Consider the following 13,135-nt stretch of genomic DNA (forward strand, 5'->3'; position numbering starts at 1 on the left):
GTGGGAAAGGCTCCAAAGGCTGGGAGGCTGAAATGGAAGGTGAGCTCCACTCTGGTGTCTGAGTCAAGGACTTCCTGGCTGACTGGTGTGGAGGAACCAGTCTGCTCTGATTGTCATCAATCACTGGAGGACATTTCACAAACATGTGGCACAGATGGCTGCTCTGAGCAGGTAGAGGAGATGAAAGGACTCCTCTTTCAGAGTTCATCAGTCTGCTTCTGAATCTCAGCATCAAGTCCTCCACCACGACCCGAAAGACTTTTTGTTCATTATGGAACGAATGTTAACTAGGGTGAACTGAATCAGTGATGGCTGATCTGCACACTCGCTAACACCAACAAAAGGATGCATTATTTCTTCTTCAGTCACCTTTCTCACTCACTATGTATTAACAGACCTCTCTGCATTGATTCATATCTGTTATTAACCTCTGTCTCTCTTCCACAGCATGTCTTTTATCCTGTCTTCCTTCTCTCACCCCAACCGGTCGCAGCAGATGGCCCCACCCCTCCCTGAGCCTGGTTCTGCTGGAGGTTTCTTCCTGTTAAAAGGGAGTTTTTCCTTCCCACTGTCGCCAAAGTGCTGCTCATAGGGGGTCATATGATTGTTGGGTTTTTCTCTGTATCTATGAAGCGCCTTGAGGCGACTTTTGTTGTGATTTGGCGCTGTATAAATAAAATTGAATTGAATTGAATATTCAAAAGACTGAAAACTTCCAGGAGATAGCTGCTTACATTGAAATGATTCATTAAATAAGACAGCAACCCCTCCTCCTCTCCTGCTCACCCTGACCTCACTGATAAAACTGTAGTTTATCAAGTTTCAGTTAAAAACATAAAATCAAGGCTGTGCTCAGTGATTAAATCATTAATTAAAAATGTTTTCCCAGCTAGAGATCTAATGTTTAATAAAGCCAACTTAAGTGTTTTAGAGGTATTACTTGTCCCCTCGTGTTTGGCAGCAGTCTGTGGCACACAAGGTATGTTTACTATATTTAAAGATCTTTTAGAGTGCAGCTCTCTGTGTTTTGACCAGGCCACATGTCTCCTTCTGTCACCTAAAAGTACAGAGATTTTAAAACCTTCTAGTAAACAGGGTCCCAGCTTCTCCTGGGAAAAGTCACCACTGCCATAATCCTCACAGCCCGGACCCTCCACACATCACACATCAAACTGCGGAGACAGAGCATGAAGGTGGTAAAGAGGAACTAAGGGGGGCGGGGCTGGGCAATGTGACTTCGATTGCTCTGTTGAGGGTGGGGCTCGATGGCGAACCTTTGGTCGCTCTGGTGGGGGGTTTATGGGGGACAAAAAGGGATTGGGACGGGGGGTAGATCTGAGCCCAGCATTGACCCGCTCCATCATCTCTTCAGTGAATTTCAGGTGTGGGGAGGAGGGAGAAAGGGAGGGGGAGGAGGGTGATGGCCTGTCAGGGGTTTGGGGGATTGGGGAAGATCGTGGTCCCTGGTCCTGGTCGTTGGTGTTGTTGAGAGAGTTGGAGGCAAATAGGGACCCCTCTTCTTGCCTCTTCTTGCCTCAGATGTCTCTCCTTTCTGAGGCTCTTCCCGGGTGGGGGCAGATGGAGCTCCTCCTCAAGGTTTCTGCTGGGCTTTGTCTGTTCTTGGAGTACTGTTTGTTCCTCTTTATGAGATAACTCCTCGTTTATCTCAGCCTTGGCACCAAGCACAGATGGATGACGTATGGAGTAAAACAAGTTGGAGGTGAACAGTTTCACCCCTGACTTGTTAAAATTAAATCCATTTGCTTTAAACAGATGCCTGCGTTGAGGATAAGGTAACTATAAAAATGTTGCTGTTTCTGTTAAGAACACTTTAGTCCTGATGATCTATAAGTGTCCAGAAGCTATCGCAGGTAAGCTCATACGCACAACGCCATCTTCCTCATTCCCCAGTATAAACAAAGCATACGGAGGGAAGACGTGACCACGAGGGAGGTAAAACGGTGGACTGCCCAATCAGAAGCTACGCTACAGGACGCACTCAACGACGTCGACTGGGACATGTTCAGAGCATGCGCAGTCGACATCAACGAGTTTACGGAAGTAGCAGTATGCTTCGTCAATATGCTAGCGGAGGAGATTATCCCCACTGAGAGAGTCACCACATTCCCAAACCAGAAACCGTGGATGGACAGATCGATCCGCACTGCAGTAAACGCCAGGACCGCCTCCTACAACGCGGGTCTCGCCACTGGCGATATGAGCGCCTACAAAGCGGCCTCATACGGCGTGCGGCGCGCGGTGAGAGATGCCAAACGCAGGTACCGGGAACGTGTGGAGTCCCGCTTCCACCAGGGCAACACACGGAGTATGTGGCACGGACTACGCACCATTACGGACTACAAAGCCAGGGACACTGCGCCGATCAACGCCGACTCTGCATTCACCAACGAGCTGAATCGGTTCTACGCCCGTTTCGAGGTTAACCAGGCGGCTAATGCTATCTACCGCCTGGCTACCGAGGACAGTGACGTCATCAGCGAGAGACCGGTGACCAGCATCGCGGAGCATGACGTCCGAGCGGCACTGAGGAGAGTGAACACAAGGAAAGCGGCGGGGCCAGACGGCATCACCGGCCGTCTGCTGCGCTGCTGTGCTGACCAGCTGGCAGGTGTGTTCACTTACATCTTCAACGAGTCCCTGGCGAAGTCTGTGGTCCCCACATGCTTCAAAAGATCCACCATCATCCCTGTGCCCAAGAACAGCAAACCCTCATCCCTGAACGATTACCGGCCAGTTGCACTGACCTCGGTAGTAATGAAGGTGTTTGAGAGGCTGCTGAAGAACATCATCTCCTCCTCCATCCCAGACACCACAGATCCGCTGCAGTTCGCCTACCGATCCAACAGATCCACAGAGGATGCCATCGCCCACGTCCTACACACCACTCTCAGCCATGTGGACAAGAAACAGGGTAACTATGTGCGAATGCTGTTTGTTGATTACAGTTCAGCGTTTAACACAATAGTGCCCTGCAGACTGTTCACAAAGCTGAGGGATCTGGGACTTAACAGCCGTCTGTGTGCATGGGTGTTGGACTTCCTCACTGGCAGAACTCAGGTGGTGAGGGTGGGCAGGTGCTTCTCCAACAGCATCACCATCAACACAGGAGCACCTCAGGGATGTGTCCTCTCGCCACTGCTCTACTCCCTCTACACTTCAGACTGTGTGGCCACCCATGGCTCCAACACCATTGTGAAGTTTGCTGACGACACAGTGGTGTTGGGTGCCATCTCCAACAACGATGAGGCGGCCTACATGGATGAAGTGAAGAATCTGGCATCGTGGTGCCAGGACAACCACCTCCAGCTGAACGTCAGCAAGACCAAGGAGCTGGTGGTGGACTTCAGAAGGGGTCAGCACAGAGACTACAAGCCCATTATCATCAATGGAGCTCCAGTGGAGAGGGTGCAGTCCTTCAAGTATCTTGGTGTCCACATCTCCTCAGACCTGACATGGGCTGCCCACATTCAGGTCCAGACCAAAAAGGCTAGGCAGCGCCTGTATCACCTACGACAACTGAGGAAGTTCAGGGTCTCTCCAAAGATCCTCAGGATTTTCTATACAGGCGCTGTGGAGAGCATCCTCACACAGAACATGACATCGTGGTTTGGGAACAGCTGTGTGAAGGACCAAAAAGCTCTCCAGAGAGTGATCCGTACAGCAGAACGCTGCTGCAGGATTGCTCTCCCCCCGCTTCAGGACACCTACACCAGGAGATGCCGGACTAGAGCAGATACTGAAGGACCCGTCCCATCCTGGCAACAAACTGTTCCAACTTCTGCAATCTGGTAGAAGGTTCCGCATCTTCCGGGCAAGGACAGAGAGACTCAAGAGGAGCTTCTATCCCCAAGCCATCCGTGCCCTAAACACACACACCCGCCCTCTCACATCATCTATAATTGACTGAGACAGGACTCTTCCAGACACTAAACCAAGGCACAATGTACATTTCAATTCCTTTAATTTTAAATATGTTTATATTGTCTATCCTGTAAAATAGTCAGATGTCTATTCATATTAATGTACAGAATTCACCTGCTTGCTGCTACTACTGCACATTCACCCAGTGTATATACTATATGTGTATAAATATATATATATATATATAATGTTCTTCCTCTACACCCACCCCCCCCCCCCCCCCCCCCCCCCAATTTTTGCACATGTCGAGGAGCGTGTCAGGCTACATTTCACTGTGTGTTATACTTGTATAACTATGCATGTGACAAATAAAGAACCTTGAACCTTGAAAAAAGAAAAAATCAGCATAAAAATCAAAAAAAGAAGCAAAGCATTTAAAGAGCAAAGAGAGGAAGCCCTTAAGCACCTTCTTCGCTGCCGCATATTCTTTTCTTCTTTGTTGTATCTCCGGGGCATAATCAAGTACAAGTACTTAAATAAATAAATCATTAAATAATTAATTAAAACAGTCAATAATTATTTAAATGTGTTATTAATTAATTAAATATGTCAATAATTAATCAAATGTATCAATAATTAATTAAAACTGTCAATAATTAATTAATTACATGTGTTGTAAATATTTATGTAATTAAATATGGTGTATTTAATTGATTCATTATGGCAGTCCTGGCGTTCCTTACCTCGGGGATAAACTACATGTTTTATGGCAAATGTGAGATGAGCCTTTGTGGTGTTCTTGGTCAGCAGTGGTTTTATTCTTAGAACTCTCCCATGGAGGTCATTTTTGCCCAGACCTTAAATAAGTTATTCAATTAATCCCAATTCAGGGTCTGCAGCCTTAAAGGCCGCATTTTAAGGCCGATTACATCAGAGCGACGCGACGAAGGCTGTCCCAATTCAAAGGCTATACATATATCATACACATACATATATCATACATATACATATATCATACACATACATATATCATACACATACATATATCATACACATACATATATCATACACATACATATATCATACATATACATATATCACTGACTTTCAGCTTGTTGTGTTTGTGGATATATGACTGACTTTAATTATTAAACATTCGCACATAAATAAGTGACGTCATATTCAGTACTTTTGACAGTTCACTCTTCGGCCGCTCCATCTTATTAGGGAAATTCCACATACATAAATGTAAATTTCAAAACTCAACCCCATCATTTAATTTGTTTTTGATTGAAATTGAATATTACTTAAACTCTCTTAAATTAACTTCCAATATAAAAGGTTTCTCATTGATTGAAGTTCATCCAGAAATGTTTAACGAATGAGCTGTCACAACTTTCAAGTACAAAGTTGTTATGAAGTCTGTCACATTCCCCCCTTTTTTTCCCTTTTTTATCCTTTATTTATTTATCCTTCTTATTTCATTGTGCTGTATATTGTTACTCTTATTTGCCTTGTATGTCTACTGTACAAACTGAACTGGAATGACTGACTGTTTGCTTTATGATTTCAATAAAGTTTGGAAAAAAAAAGCTTAAGCAGAGAGTTCAGCACATCCTCGGTAAGCCCGTCATGCTAATGGACGCTCTGCCTCCATTATTTACAGCTCTAATATATACACATAGCTCAGCAATACTTCACATCACAGAGGTTCAAATATATACGATTGACTCAGATGGTTGATTTGCAGTATTCCTCACGCCTCGCTCTGGGACAGGGTGTGCCAGAAGAGGCAACGCCCCTCAGCGTGCAAGAGTACAGACGGCATTAGATAAGGAGACCTGGAGCACCAACAAGCCCACTGTTGATGCCGTCCTACGGGCCTGGGTTGCTCCACAGCCCAGGATCCAGGACAGCCCGTCCCTCATGTCCTCGATTTCAGAGCAGAAATGGAAGGGCCTGGCTTTGAAGGACTTCGGGGAGGAAAAGGGCAAAGGTAAATGCACCTATCGTTTGGACCACACCCTCGTTTGACAGCAAGTCAACATTTCTAAAGAGCTTATGATGACTTCCTGTTGCTCACAGGTGTCATCGCCCTGATGCCCTTCAACAAAGGAGACGTCGTCTGCGACTACCATGGGACGTGCATCACCAAAGCTGCAGGGAATCAGAGGCGGCAGTCAGGGTCTCTCTTCTTCTATAGGGACGAGTGCCACAGGGCTGATGCCACTGCGTCCCCCTGTGCCTGCCACCTGCACAAGGACTCCTATAGAAGGCACATGAACCATTGCCAAAGGAATCCAAACGTGAAGCCACAAAGGTTCACCATGAACTTCCCTGCTGGTCCTCGGGAGAGTGTGCTGTTCATCGCCCTGAGGGACATCGCGGTTGGAGAGGAGCTCCTGTGGGACTATGGAGTCTAGAGATGGCACCGTGTTTTATGTCCCATATCCTACATTTGGATTTCTGCCCACAGCGACATGACTCCAATAGTGTATTTTATAATCAATAAAACTGTGTGTTTTTTTTTTATATATTGCTGCGTTTTGTATAAGTTCAAACTCAAACTAAAGCTATTCTGTTATATATCTTTCTCAGAGGTGAAATGCCGGTTGACTCGGTCCATCCCTGATGGAGTCTCCCATAAATCCTTTGGCTGGACATTTGACTTGTCTTTATTTTTCCTTTGTTTGATGCTTTGCTTTTGTTGTGTCTGACCTTTTCTGATTAAAAGAAAATTGAGCTCACAGGACACCATGTTGCCTCAGCTGATGCAGTCCTCTTTGCAATAATGTTTATTTCCAAAGGAATTTCTAGAAATTCAGAACAGTAAAATTCACAGAATGAATTAGAAGATAACTCTGATGTAGTTAAACTAAAATCCTCTGTGGGGGTTAGTATATAAACTCTTAACACCTAGTTAGCATGAATAAGTGTTGAATGATCAACTCCAGACAGATTTGGTATTCAACACTAAGTCAGAGTTAACGTTCCAACTCTCCAATAAGAGTTAAATTAACTTATAAAGACACTTTAAAAGAGCTGAAATCAAATCTGACAGTCTTCATTTGGACATGTTGGATTTGCTGTGTGGTAAGGCACCTGGGCCAGATGGCTTTCTGACTTTACAAAACCTTCCCAGAAGAAAGAATAATTCCACTTTTTAACATGTATGTAGAAGCATATCACACGGAGGCTCTCCACCCACTGTGAGACAGGCAGTGAGTACTGAGAAACCTGCTAAACCTGCAGAACACTCATCATTTAGAGTCTGACGGGGGTTGACACTAAAATACTTTAAATGTTTAGCATGAAGATCAGAGCCTTGGATCCCACATTTGATTCGCTTTGTACCAAAGCATCAAGGGTTTCACAATATAAGAAGGGTTCTCATATAATTCATGAGAGATGTGATGCTAACGATGCAGCTTTATTATCACTGGACGCTCGTCAGGCCTTGGACAGAATAGACTGGTCAGATTTATTTAACCTTCTCCCAAGATATGGATTTGGAAATCATTTTCTCAGATGGGTTCAACTTAACCCGTCACATTGGAGCGTTCCACTCATCAGGGGTGCCCGTTATCTCCAATGCTATTCATTCTGACTATGGAACCTCTGGTGATGACACTTACAATGAGAGCTGTACTATTTGGTTTCCAGTTAGGAGATCGAGAGCAGAGATTGGCCCTAGGCCCTAGACTAGGCTGTCTGTTAGCCAAGTTGCAAAATTAATGCTACAAATGGAGCTATTTAGACGATTTTCTGGCTATAAATGATTCAAAATCCTCCTCCGTCCTATTCCTGAACAAGGATGAAAGGTTATGCAGAGTTTTTATATTGAGTCACGTCCTCTGCCTCCTCCAAAAGAATCCTTTCAGAAGTTAAACGATATCTTTAATTGATTCATTTGGACTAACAAAGGTCCTAGATGAAGACTTGGCTTGTTGTACCTGCCATATGAAAGAGGGGGTTACAATTCTCTGATCTTAAACTGTATCACTGGTCTGCACAGGTGCGCTCAGCCACGCTCTATTTTTCCACTGAGACACCTGCAGCCTGGATAAAAAGTGAACAAAAAACAGTGACAAACCTTCAGTTTGATATTATTTTATTTTATTTTAAAGTTTCCACTTGACAGAAATGTGTTTTTGTTGGAGATTCCCGAGGTTCGCACAGTGTCATCCTCCTGAAAAGGAAACACCTTGTGGCGTCAGGTGAGCTTCAAAAGGTGCTGTCAGTCACATGACCCTGAGCCTCAGCAGGAAGTCTGACCCCTTCATAATAAAAGCATGTTCTTCACCTGCACTAATCAGGCTGAGAACACGCTGGGCTGGAGTCACGTGATCGACTTGTAGTTCAAACACAGCTGTTTCCTTTCCTGAGTTCTTATCACATCTCCTAAACGCATTTCCTCCACCTCAGAACGTTTCTATCAAGGAAAAGTGCTTAGGAAAGGAGGTAGGAGACCACTGAGTGTATGTGAACGTGAAGGGCTTTTATTGTGAAATGCAGGGTAGGGAAAAGTTGTTCCGCACATGCGCGGTAGAGATCCTGCGTGAGCAGAGACTAGTCAGTTTAATAAGTTTGATGATTTGTTTAAAATACAGAACAAAAGTAAACAAAGTAGGACGGTAGGGCATCATGGCGGCTTTATGAACGGTAAGAGGCGGGAACACGGGGGCGACGGTCAGAGGGAGGACATCAACAGGAGGAGGACCGGAAGCTGTTTGAAAGCCGTGAGCGGGAGTTTGTCAGCAGGGGGAGAAACCGGCACCCGGAGCGAAGACATGGACCCCCTGCAGGAGCTCCTGGACCGGGTCAAGCCCAGCACCGAGGCGGTGAGTCCCAGACTGACCCTGTTTGCCCGAACTGAGCGATAAATAACAGTCTACGTACACGCACAGCCCTGCGTACGTAGACTGTCTGCGTCATGACGTAGGCAGAGCAGCAGCCAATCGCTGTTTCGAGCTAATTCTATAGCAGAAATCCACACAGAAAAGAGAATATAAGGATGTGAGCCTGTTCTACATTTATTATTGTGACCTCCGACCTGCTGCTTTGTTTCTTTAGGAGTCCCTGTGGTTAAAGAACATCTTCACCTCCATCTCTGAACACCTGAGTCCTGTGGTGTGTAGCTCCGCCCCCTCGCAGACAGGTGAGTTCCTGTTTGTTTGAAACAGCTGGCTGATAAATCAGCTGTACTTTAAATCCTTAATGACGATGTCCACTTATGAAACCAAATACTATTTAAACCATTATTTAAACAGTGAAAGCAGGGCTCACCTGCCCTCACAGGTGTCATCAGAGCAGTCCAGTGTGTAGATATGAGTGTGGTTCAAAGGTCAGAGCCATGAAGGTGACCGACTGTCAGTGAGGAACAGGGAGGACTAAGAGTGTGAGGATGAAGAGCAGCTGCTTCCTCAGGTGGTCCCACCTGTTGACACACCAGCTCTGGTGTCCACTTCAGGTGTTCTCAGTGGGCGGGGCTTCAGTTGTTTATGTTTGTGTTTACCCTTTAAACTTTGTTTTCCCAGGTAACCACGGTGACCTCAGCCTCTTCAATCTGAGCATGTGTGCGGTGCAGGCGATCCAGCAGCAGATGTGTGTGGCCCACAGCTTACCTGTCAGCTACAGGTAACGCCCGCTGACATCATCGCTGTCGCAGGTCATGTGACCTGGCCTTACCGCTGTCCTCCCGTCTGTCCACAGGCTGCTGTCCGTCTCCCAGCTCGTCTCCCAGCAGCACCTGGCCTGCGTCAGCAACCTGTCCTGGAGCACCAATCAGCAGAGAGCCTGGGCCAGGGAGGCGGAGCTCGCCGTGCCGGGTCAGAGGGCGCTGCCGAGGGTCAACCTGCTGCTGATTGGCTGTCTGAGAGAAGGCCCTGACGGAGAGTACAGGCTGACGGACGCCAGCGGCAGCGTCATGTGTGAGGTGAGTCAGAGGGGGAGGAGCCTAACCTTAACCCATGGTCCATCAGCTGGTTAGTTCTCAGGAGCTTCTTCACAGCAGCGTCACTAAACCGGATCTGGTCAGAACTGATGGTAACGAGGTCACAACAAACTGCAGGTGTTCATGTGCAACGTGAATGAAATCGAATTCCTCTTTAATTCAGCTCATTCTCTGTGCAGGGACACAAGTGCTGATAGAGTCTGGTCATCACACGCTTCTCTGCTGATGTTTACATCAGCATGAAACAAGCAAACAAGCTCAACAGCTGACTTTCATTTCTGTAACTCAGAAACATCAGAACTTGTTAAATGTGAGCTGTGTTTATATGGATTCACTTAGCTGATCGATAAGTAAGGATGTAAAGACAGAGTCTGTCAGCAAGTGAGTAACTGTGCTGGCACAGACGTGATGACAGCAGAGCTTTATAAAGATGTGGAGCCTCCTCCTCACATAAAGTATACAGATAGCATCACCTGCAGTAACCTGACAGATTACAGTCAGACAGCTGCAGCAGGCTCAGTGTGGTCCTAGCATCACCGCACGGATTAATGACTCACAGTACTTGAAATGTGCAGTTCTCTTGTGTTCTTATTGCTATTTATTCTATTCTTCCCTTTTCTATACTCTGTATTTGTATATGTGTATATTTCTGCTCACCTTCTGTAACTTCTGTCGGTGCTGGGCTGTTGGAAACCGAATTTCCTGGAGGAACGCAGCCGAGGGATCAATAAAGTTTCATCTGATCTAATCTGATCTAATCTGATCTGATCTGATCTGATCTAATCTAATCTAATCTGATCTAATCTAATCTAATCTAATCTAATCTGATCTAATCTGATCTGATCTGATCTAATCTGATCTAATCTGATCTGATCTGATCTGATCTAATCTGATCTAATCTAATCTAATCTAATCTAATCTAATCTGATCTGATCTAATCTAATCTAATCTGATCTGATCTGATCTGATCTGATCTAATCTAATCTGATCTACTGCAGCTATAAAACAAACGGCATCACTGCAGATCAGAGCTGATGAAGCTGTCATCATCAGTACAGGCTTCCAGCATCCACCCAGGACACACTCCGCCACTCTCTCACCCGCGTCTCTCTCTCTCCCTCATCCAGTGCCTGTCTCTCTCGCCCCGGTGGCTCGATCGTCCTGTTTTCCTCCCTCACTGGAACTACATCCCCCACAATGCATCGGGCCAGGAAGAGGCCGCAGGCTTCTTGGAGCTGATTGGCTCCCCTGTCCTGTTGTGTCCTGGTGCTGAGCAGGGATTGGCTGCTGCTCCTGGAAGGGTGGAGCTAAGCGGAGCGGTGGGAGTCGGAGAGGCCGGCAGGCTGCTGAGGCACAGGTGGGTCACATGACCTCTGAACTGCAGCGGAGTTTCTGAGCAGTGTGTGTGACAGATGTGTGTGTGTGCTCCAGGGTCAAAGGTCAGCGGCTGAGCGTGTTCGGAGAGGTGGGCTCAGTTTGCCCTCTGCTGGCCGTGGCAGGAACGACCTTCTTTTGCTTCACGCTGACGGATGAGTCGCGCTCGCTGCCCGTGCTCGTACAGGTACCAGCTCTCTGAGGATGATGATGGTGAGGAGGGACGATGAAGCTCAGTGTGTGTGTGTGTGTGCAGGACAGCAGCCGGCTCAGCTGGATCCAGCGTGTGTGTGTCGGGCAGAGCGTGTGTGTGACAGCTCTACGTGTGTGTGCGCTACGAGGCTGGAGAGGAAACAACATCCTGTGTGTGACGAAGCGCTCCGAGCTGCACGCCGACTACACGCACACACAGGAACACACACAGGAACACACACACTCTGAGTCCCTGCTGTCACAGCCTGCCGAGGACGACTGTGAGGAGGCGGAGCATGAGGAGGTGGAGCTGGACCAATCAGCTGTGAGGATAAAGCAATCCAAAGTCATCAGCTACCAGGTGAGAGTGCTGTGAGCTCTGATTGGCTACCACAGGTTTGTACCTGTGTGCTGATTACTAAGCCTCCTCTGCTGTGATAGGGCACGGTGACTGAGGTTGTGAGTGAGGGGGCGGGGCTCTACGTGCTGGATGGGAAGGTGGGTCTGTGCGTGGCCTATCAGCCGGCGGCGAAGAGGAGGCTGAGGGCGGGAGACAGAGTGGAGGTGAGTCACATGATGTGACATCATCATGCCCGTTTGTGTTCGTGGCAGCCACGACTAATAAAGTTTGATGGTTCCTCCTCCTGCAGTTGCATCACGCCCACTTCCTGTACCGGCCCTGCCCGGACTTCCCTCCCAGCATGCTTTGCACCTGCCTGCGCTCCAGCCTGAGGGTGACGGCCTTCAGCAGGGCGGGAGGCTCGCCACCCGACAACCGCTGCCCGGGAGATGGGGCGTTACCACGGTTACTGCTGCAGAGAAACACAGATGTGTCCGATTACCTGTGGACCTGTCACCTAAGCTCGCAGCTGGCACACAGGTGAGGCTCCACCCACCACCACCTGTCCACAGTCAGAGACAGCAGAGCCTAACCTTTGTCCTCCTGTCCTCCGCTGGCTCTGGCTTGTTTCCTGGTCCTGGTTCTGGTCTTGGTCCTCAGTCTGGTCCAAGGTGTGTGGAGGCAGCAGTGTGTGTGCTTGCTGTCCTGGAGGCTGATGGAGACTCTGAGCAGAGCTGGAGGACGAGGACGCAGAGACATCTACGCTGAGATGCTGGACGAGCCTCACACCTGTCCTGTGACGCAGGTAGGTCCCACTCTCACCTGTCTTCCTTACAGGTGAGTGTGGAGCATGCTCAGTGTGCTCTGTGTCCCTGCAGTACAGCGTGTCCTCGGCGGTCCGGCAGTACCTCGGTGTGTCGGAGCTCTTGGAGCCCCGTCAGACTGGCTGCTGGTCTTCGGCCCCTCTGAGCTCTCTGCTGCCCCCTGATGGCTCCAACCTGACCTCCGCCCAGATCAACGGGTTCCTGTCCTGGTCTTGCAGAACTCTGTCCTCCGAGCCTCGGGGTGGAGACGCTGTGAGGTAAGGTGACAGCAGCTCCCACATGAAGTCGTGTGATTACGTACCAATGGTTTTTGCCGGTTTGTGTGTCAGGCAGCGCCCCCTGCTGCTGGTCGGCGTGCTGGAGCTGCCGTCACAGACGTCTGAGTTCAAACACTCGATGCAGCTCAGAGACGCCGCGGGAGCTGCAGCCTGCGTGCTGACGGAGAGCAGCGAGGAGGAGGAGGGAGCGCAGAGGGCGGTCTTTAACAGCGCCTGGATCGGTACAATGCACGCACACAGACACACACACAGGGACACACAGCTTTATTCTTTAATGTGTGTGTGTGTGTGT

The 13,135-nt window shown here is 48.1% G+C and overlaps 3 protein-coding genes across 12 annotated transcripts in view; 2 read left to right on the plus strand and 1 right to left on the minus strand.

The window, feature by feature from the left end:
• LOC112432630 (protein NLRC3-like) overlaps positions 1–13,135 on the minus strand; it is a 214,143-nt gene that overhangs the window by 94,727 nt on the left and 106,281 nt on the right. The window lies entirely within an intron of this gene.
• LOC143416773 (N-lysine methyltransferase KMT5A-A-like) lies at positions 5,480–6,394 on the plus strand. Its single transcript, XM_076882346.1, has 3 exons — positions 5,480–5,503; positions 5,633–5,878; positions 5,968–6,394. Exons 2-3 carry the CDS (start codon positions 5,809–5,811, stop codon positions 6,303–6,305), a joined length of 408 nt encoding a protein of 135 aa, XP_076738461.1. The 5' UTR covers positions 5,480–5,503; positions 5,633–5,808; the 3' UTR covers positions 6,306–6,394.
• The window catches only part of LOC111500697 (CST complex subunit CTC1), a 49,440-nt gene continuing 44,479 nt past the window's right edge, over positions 8,175–13,135 (plus strand). For 3 of the 8 annotated variants that reach the window (XM_076882290.1, XM_076882289.1, XM_076882293.1), the window contains exons 1-12: positions 8,175–8,723; positions 8,956–9,040; positions 9,420–9,519; positions 9,595–9,817; positions 10,963–11,192; positions 11,267–11,396; positions 11,466–11,762; positions 11,843–11,965; positions 12,052–12,281; positions 12,402–12,546; positions 12,620–12,822; positions 12,895–13,064. In XM_076882290.1, the coding sequence (XP_076738405.1) occupies positions 8,538–8,723; positions 8,956–9,040; positions 9,420–9,519; positions 9,595–9,817; positions 10,963–11,192; positions 11,267–11,396; positions 11,466–11,762; positions 11,843–11,965; positions 12,052–12,281; positions 12,402–12,546; positions 12,620–12,822; positions 12,895–13,064 (2,122 nt within the window). In that variant the 5' untranslated portion in view covers positions 8,175–8,537. The remainder of the gene's footprint in view (positions 8,724–8,955; positions 9,041–9,419; positions 9,520–9,594; positions 9,818–10,962; positions 11,193–11,266; positions 11,397–11,465; positions 11,763–11,842; positions 11,966–12,051; positions 12,282–12,401; positions 12,547–12,619; positions 12,823–12,894; positions 13,065–13,135) is intronic. The other 5 variants (XM_076882294.1, XM_076882295.1, XR_013097032.1 and 2 more) reach the window with 3 other exon arrangements.

Source organism: Maylandia zebra, linkage group LG3 (assembly GCF_041146795.1).
Source record: "Maylandia zebra isolate NMK-2024a linkage group LG3, Mzebra_GT3a, whole genome shotgun sequence".
In the NCBI taxonomy this organism is placed as follows: Eukaryota; Metazoa; Chordata; class Actinopteri; order Cichliformes; family Cichlidae; genus Maylandia; species Maylandia zebra.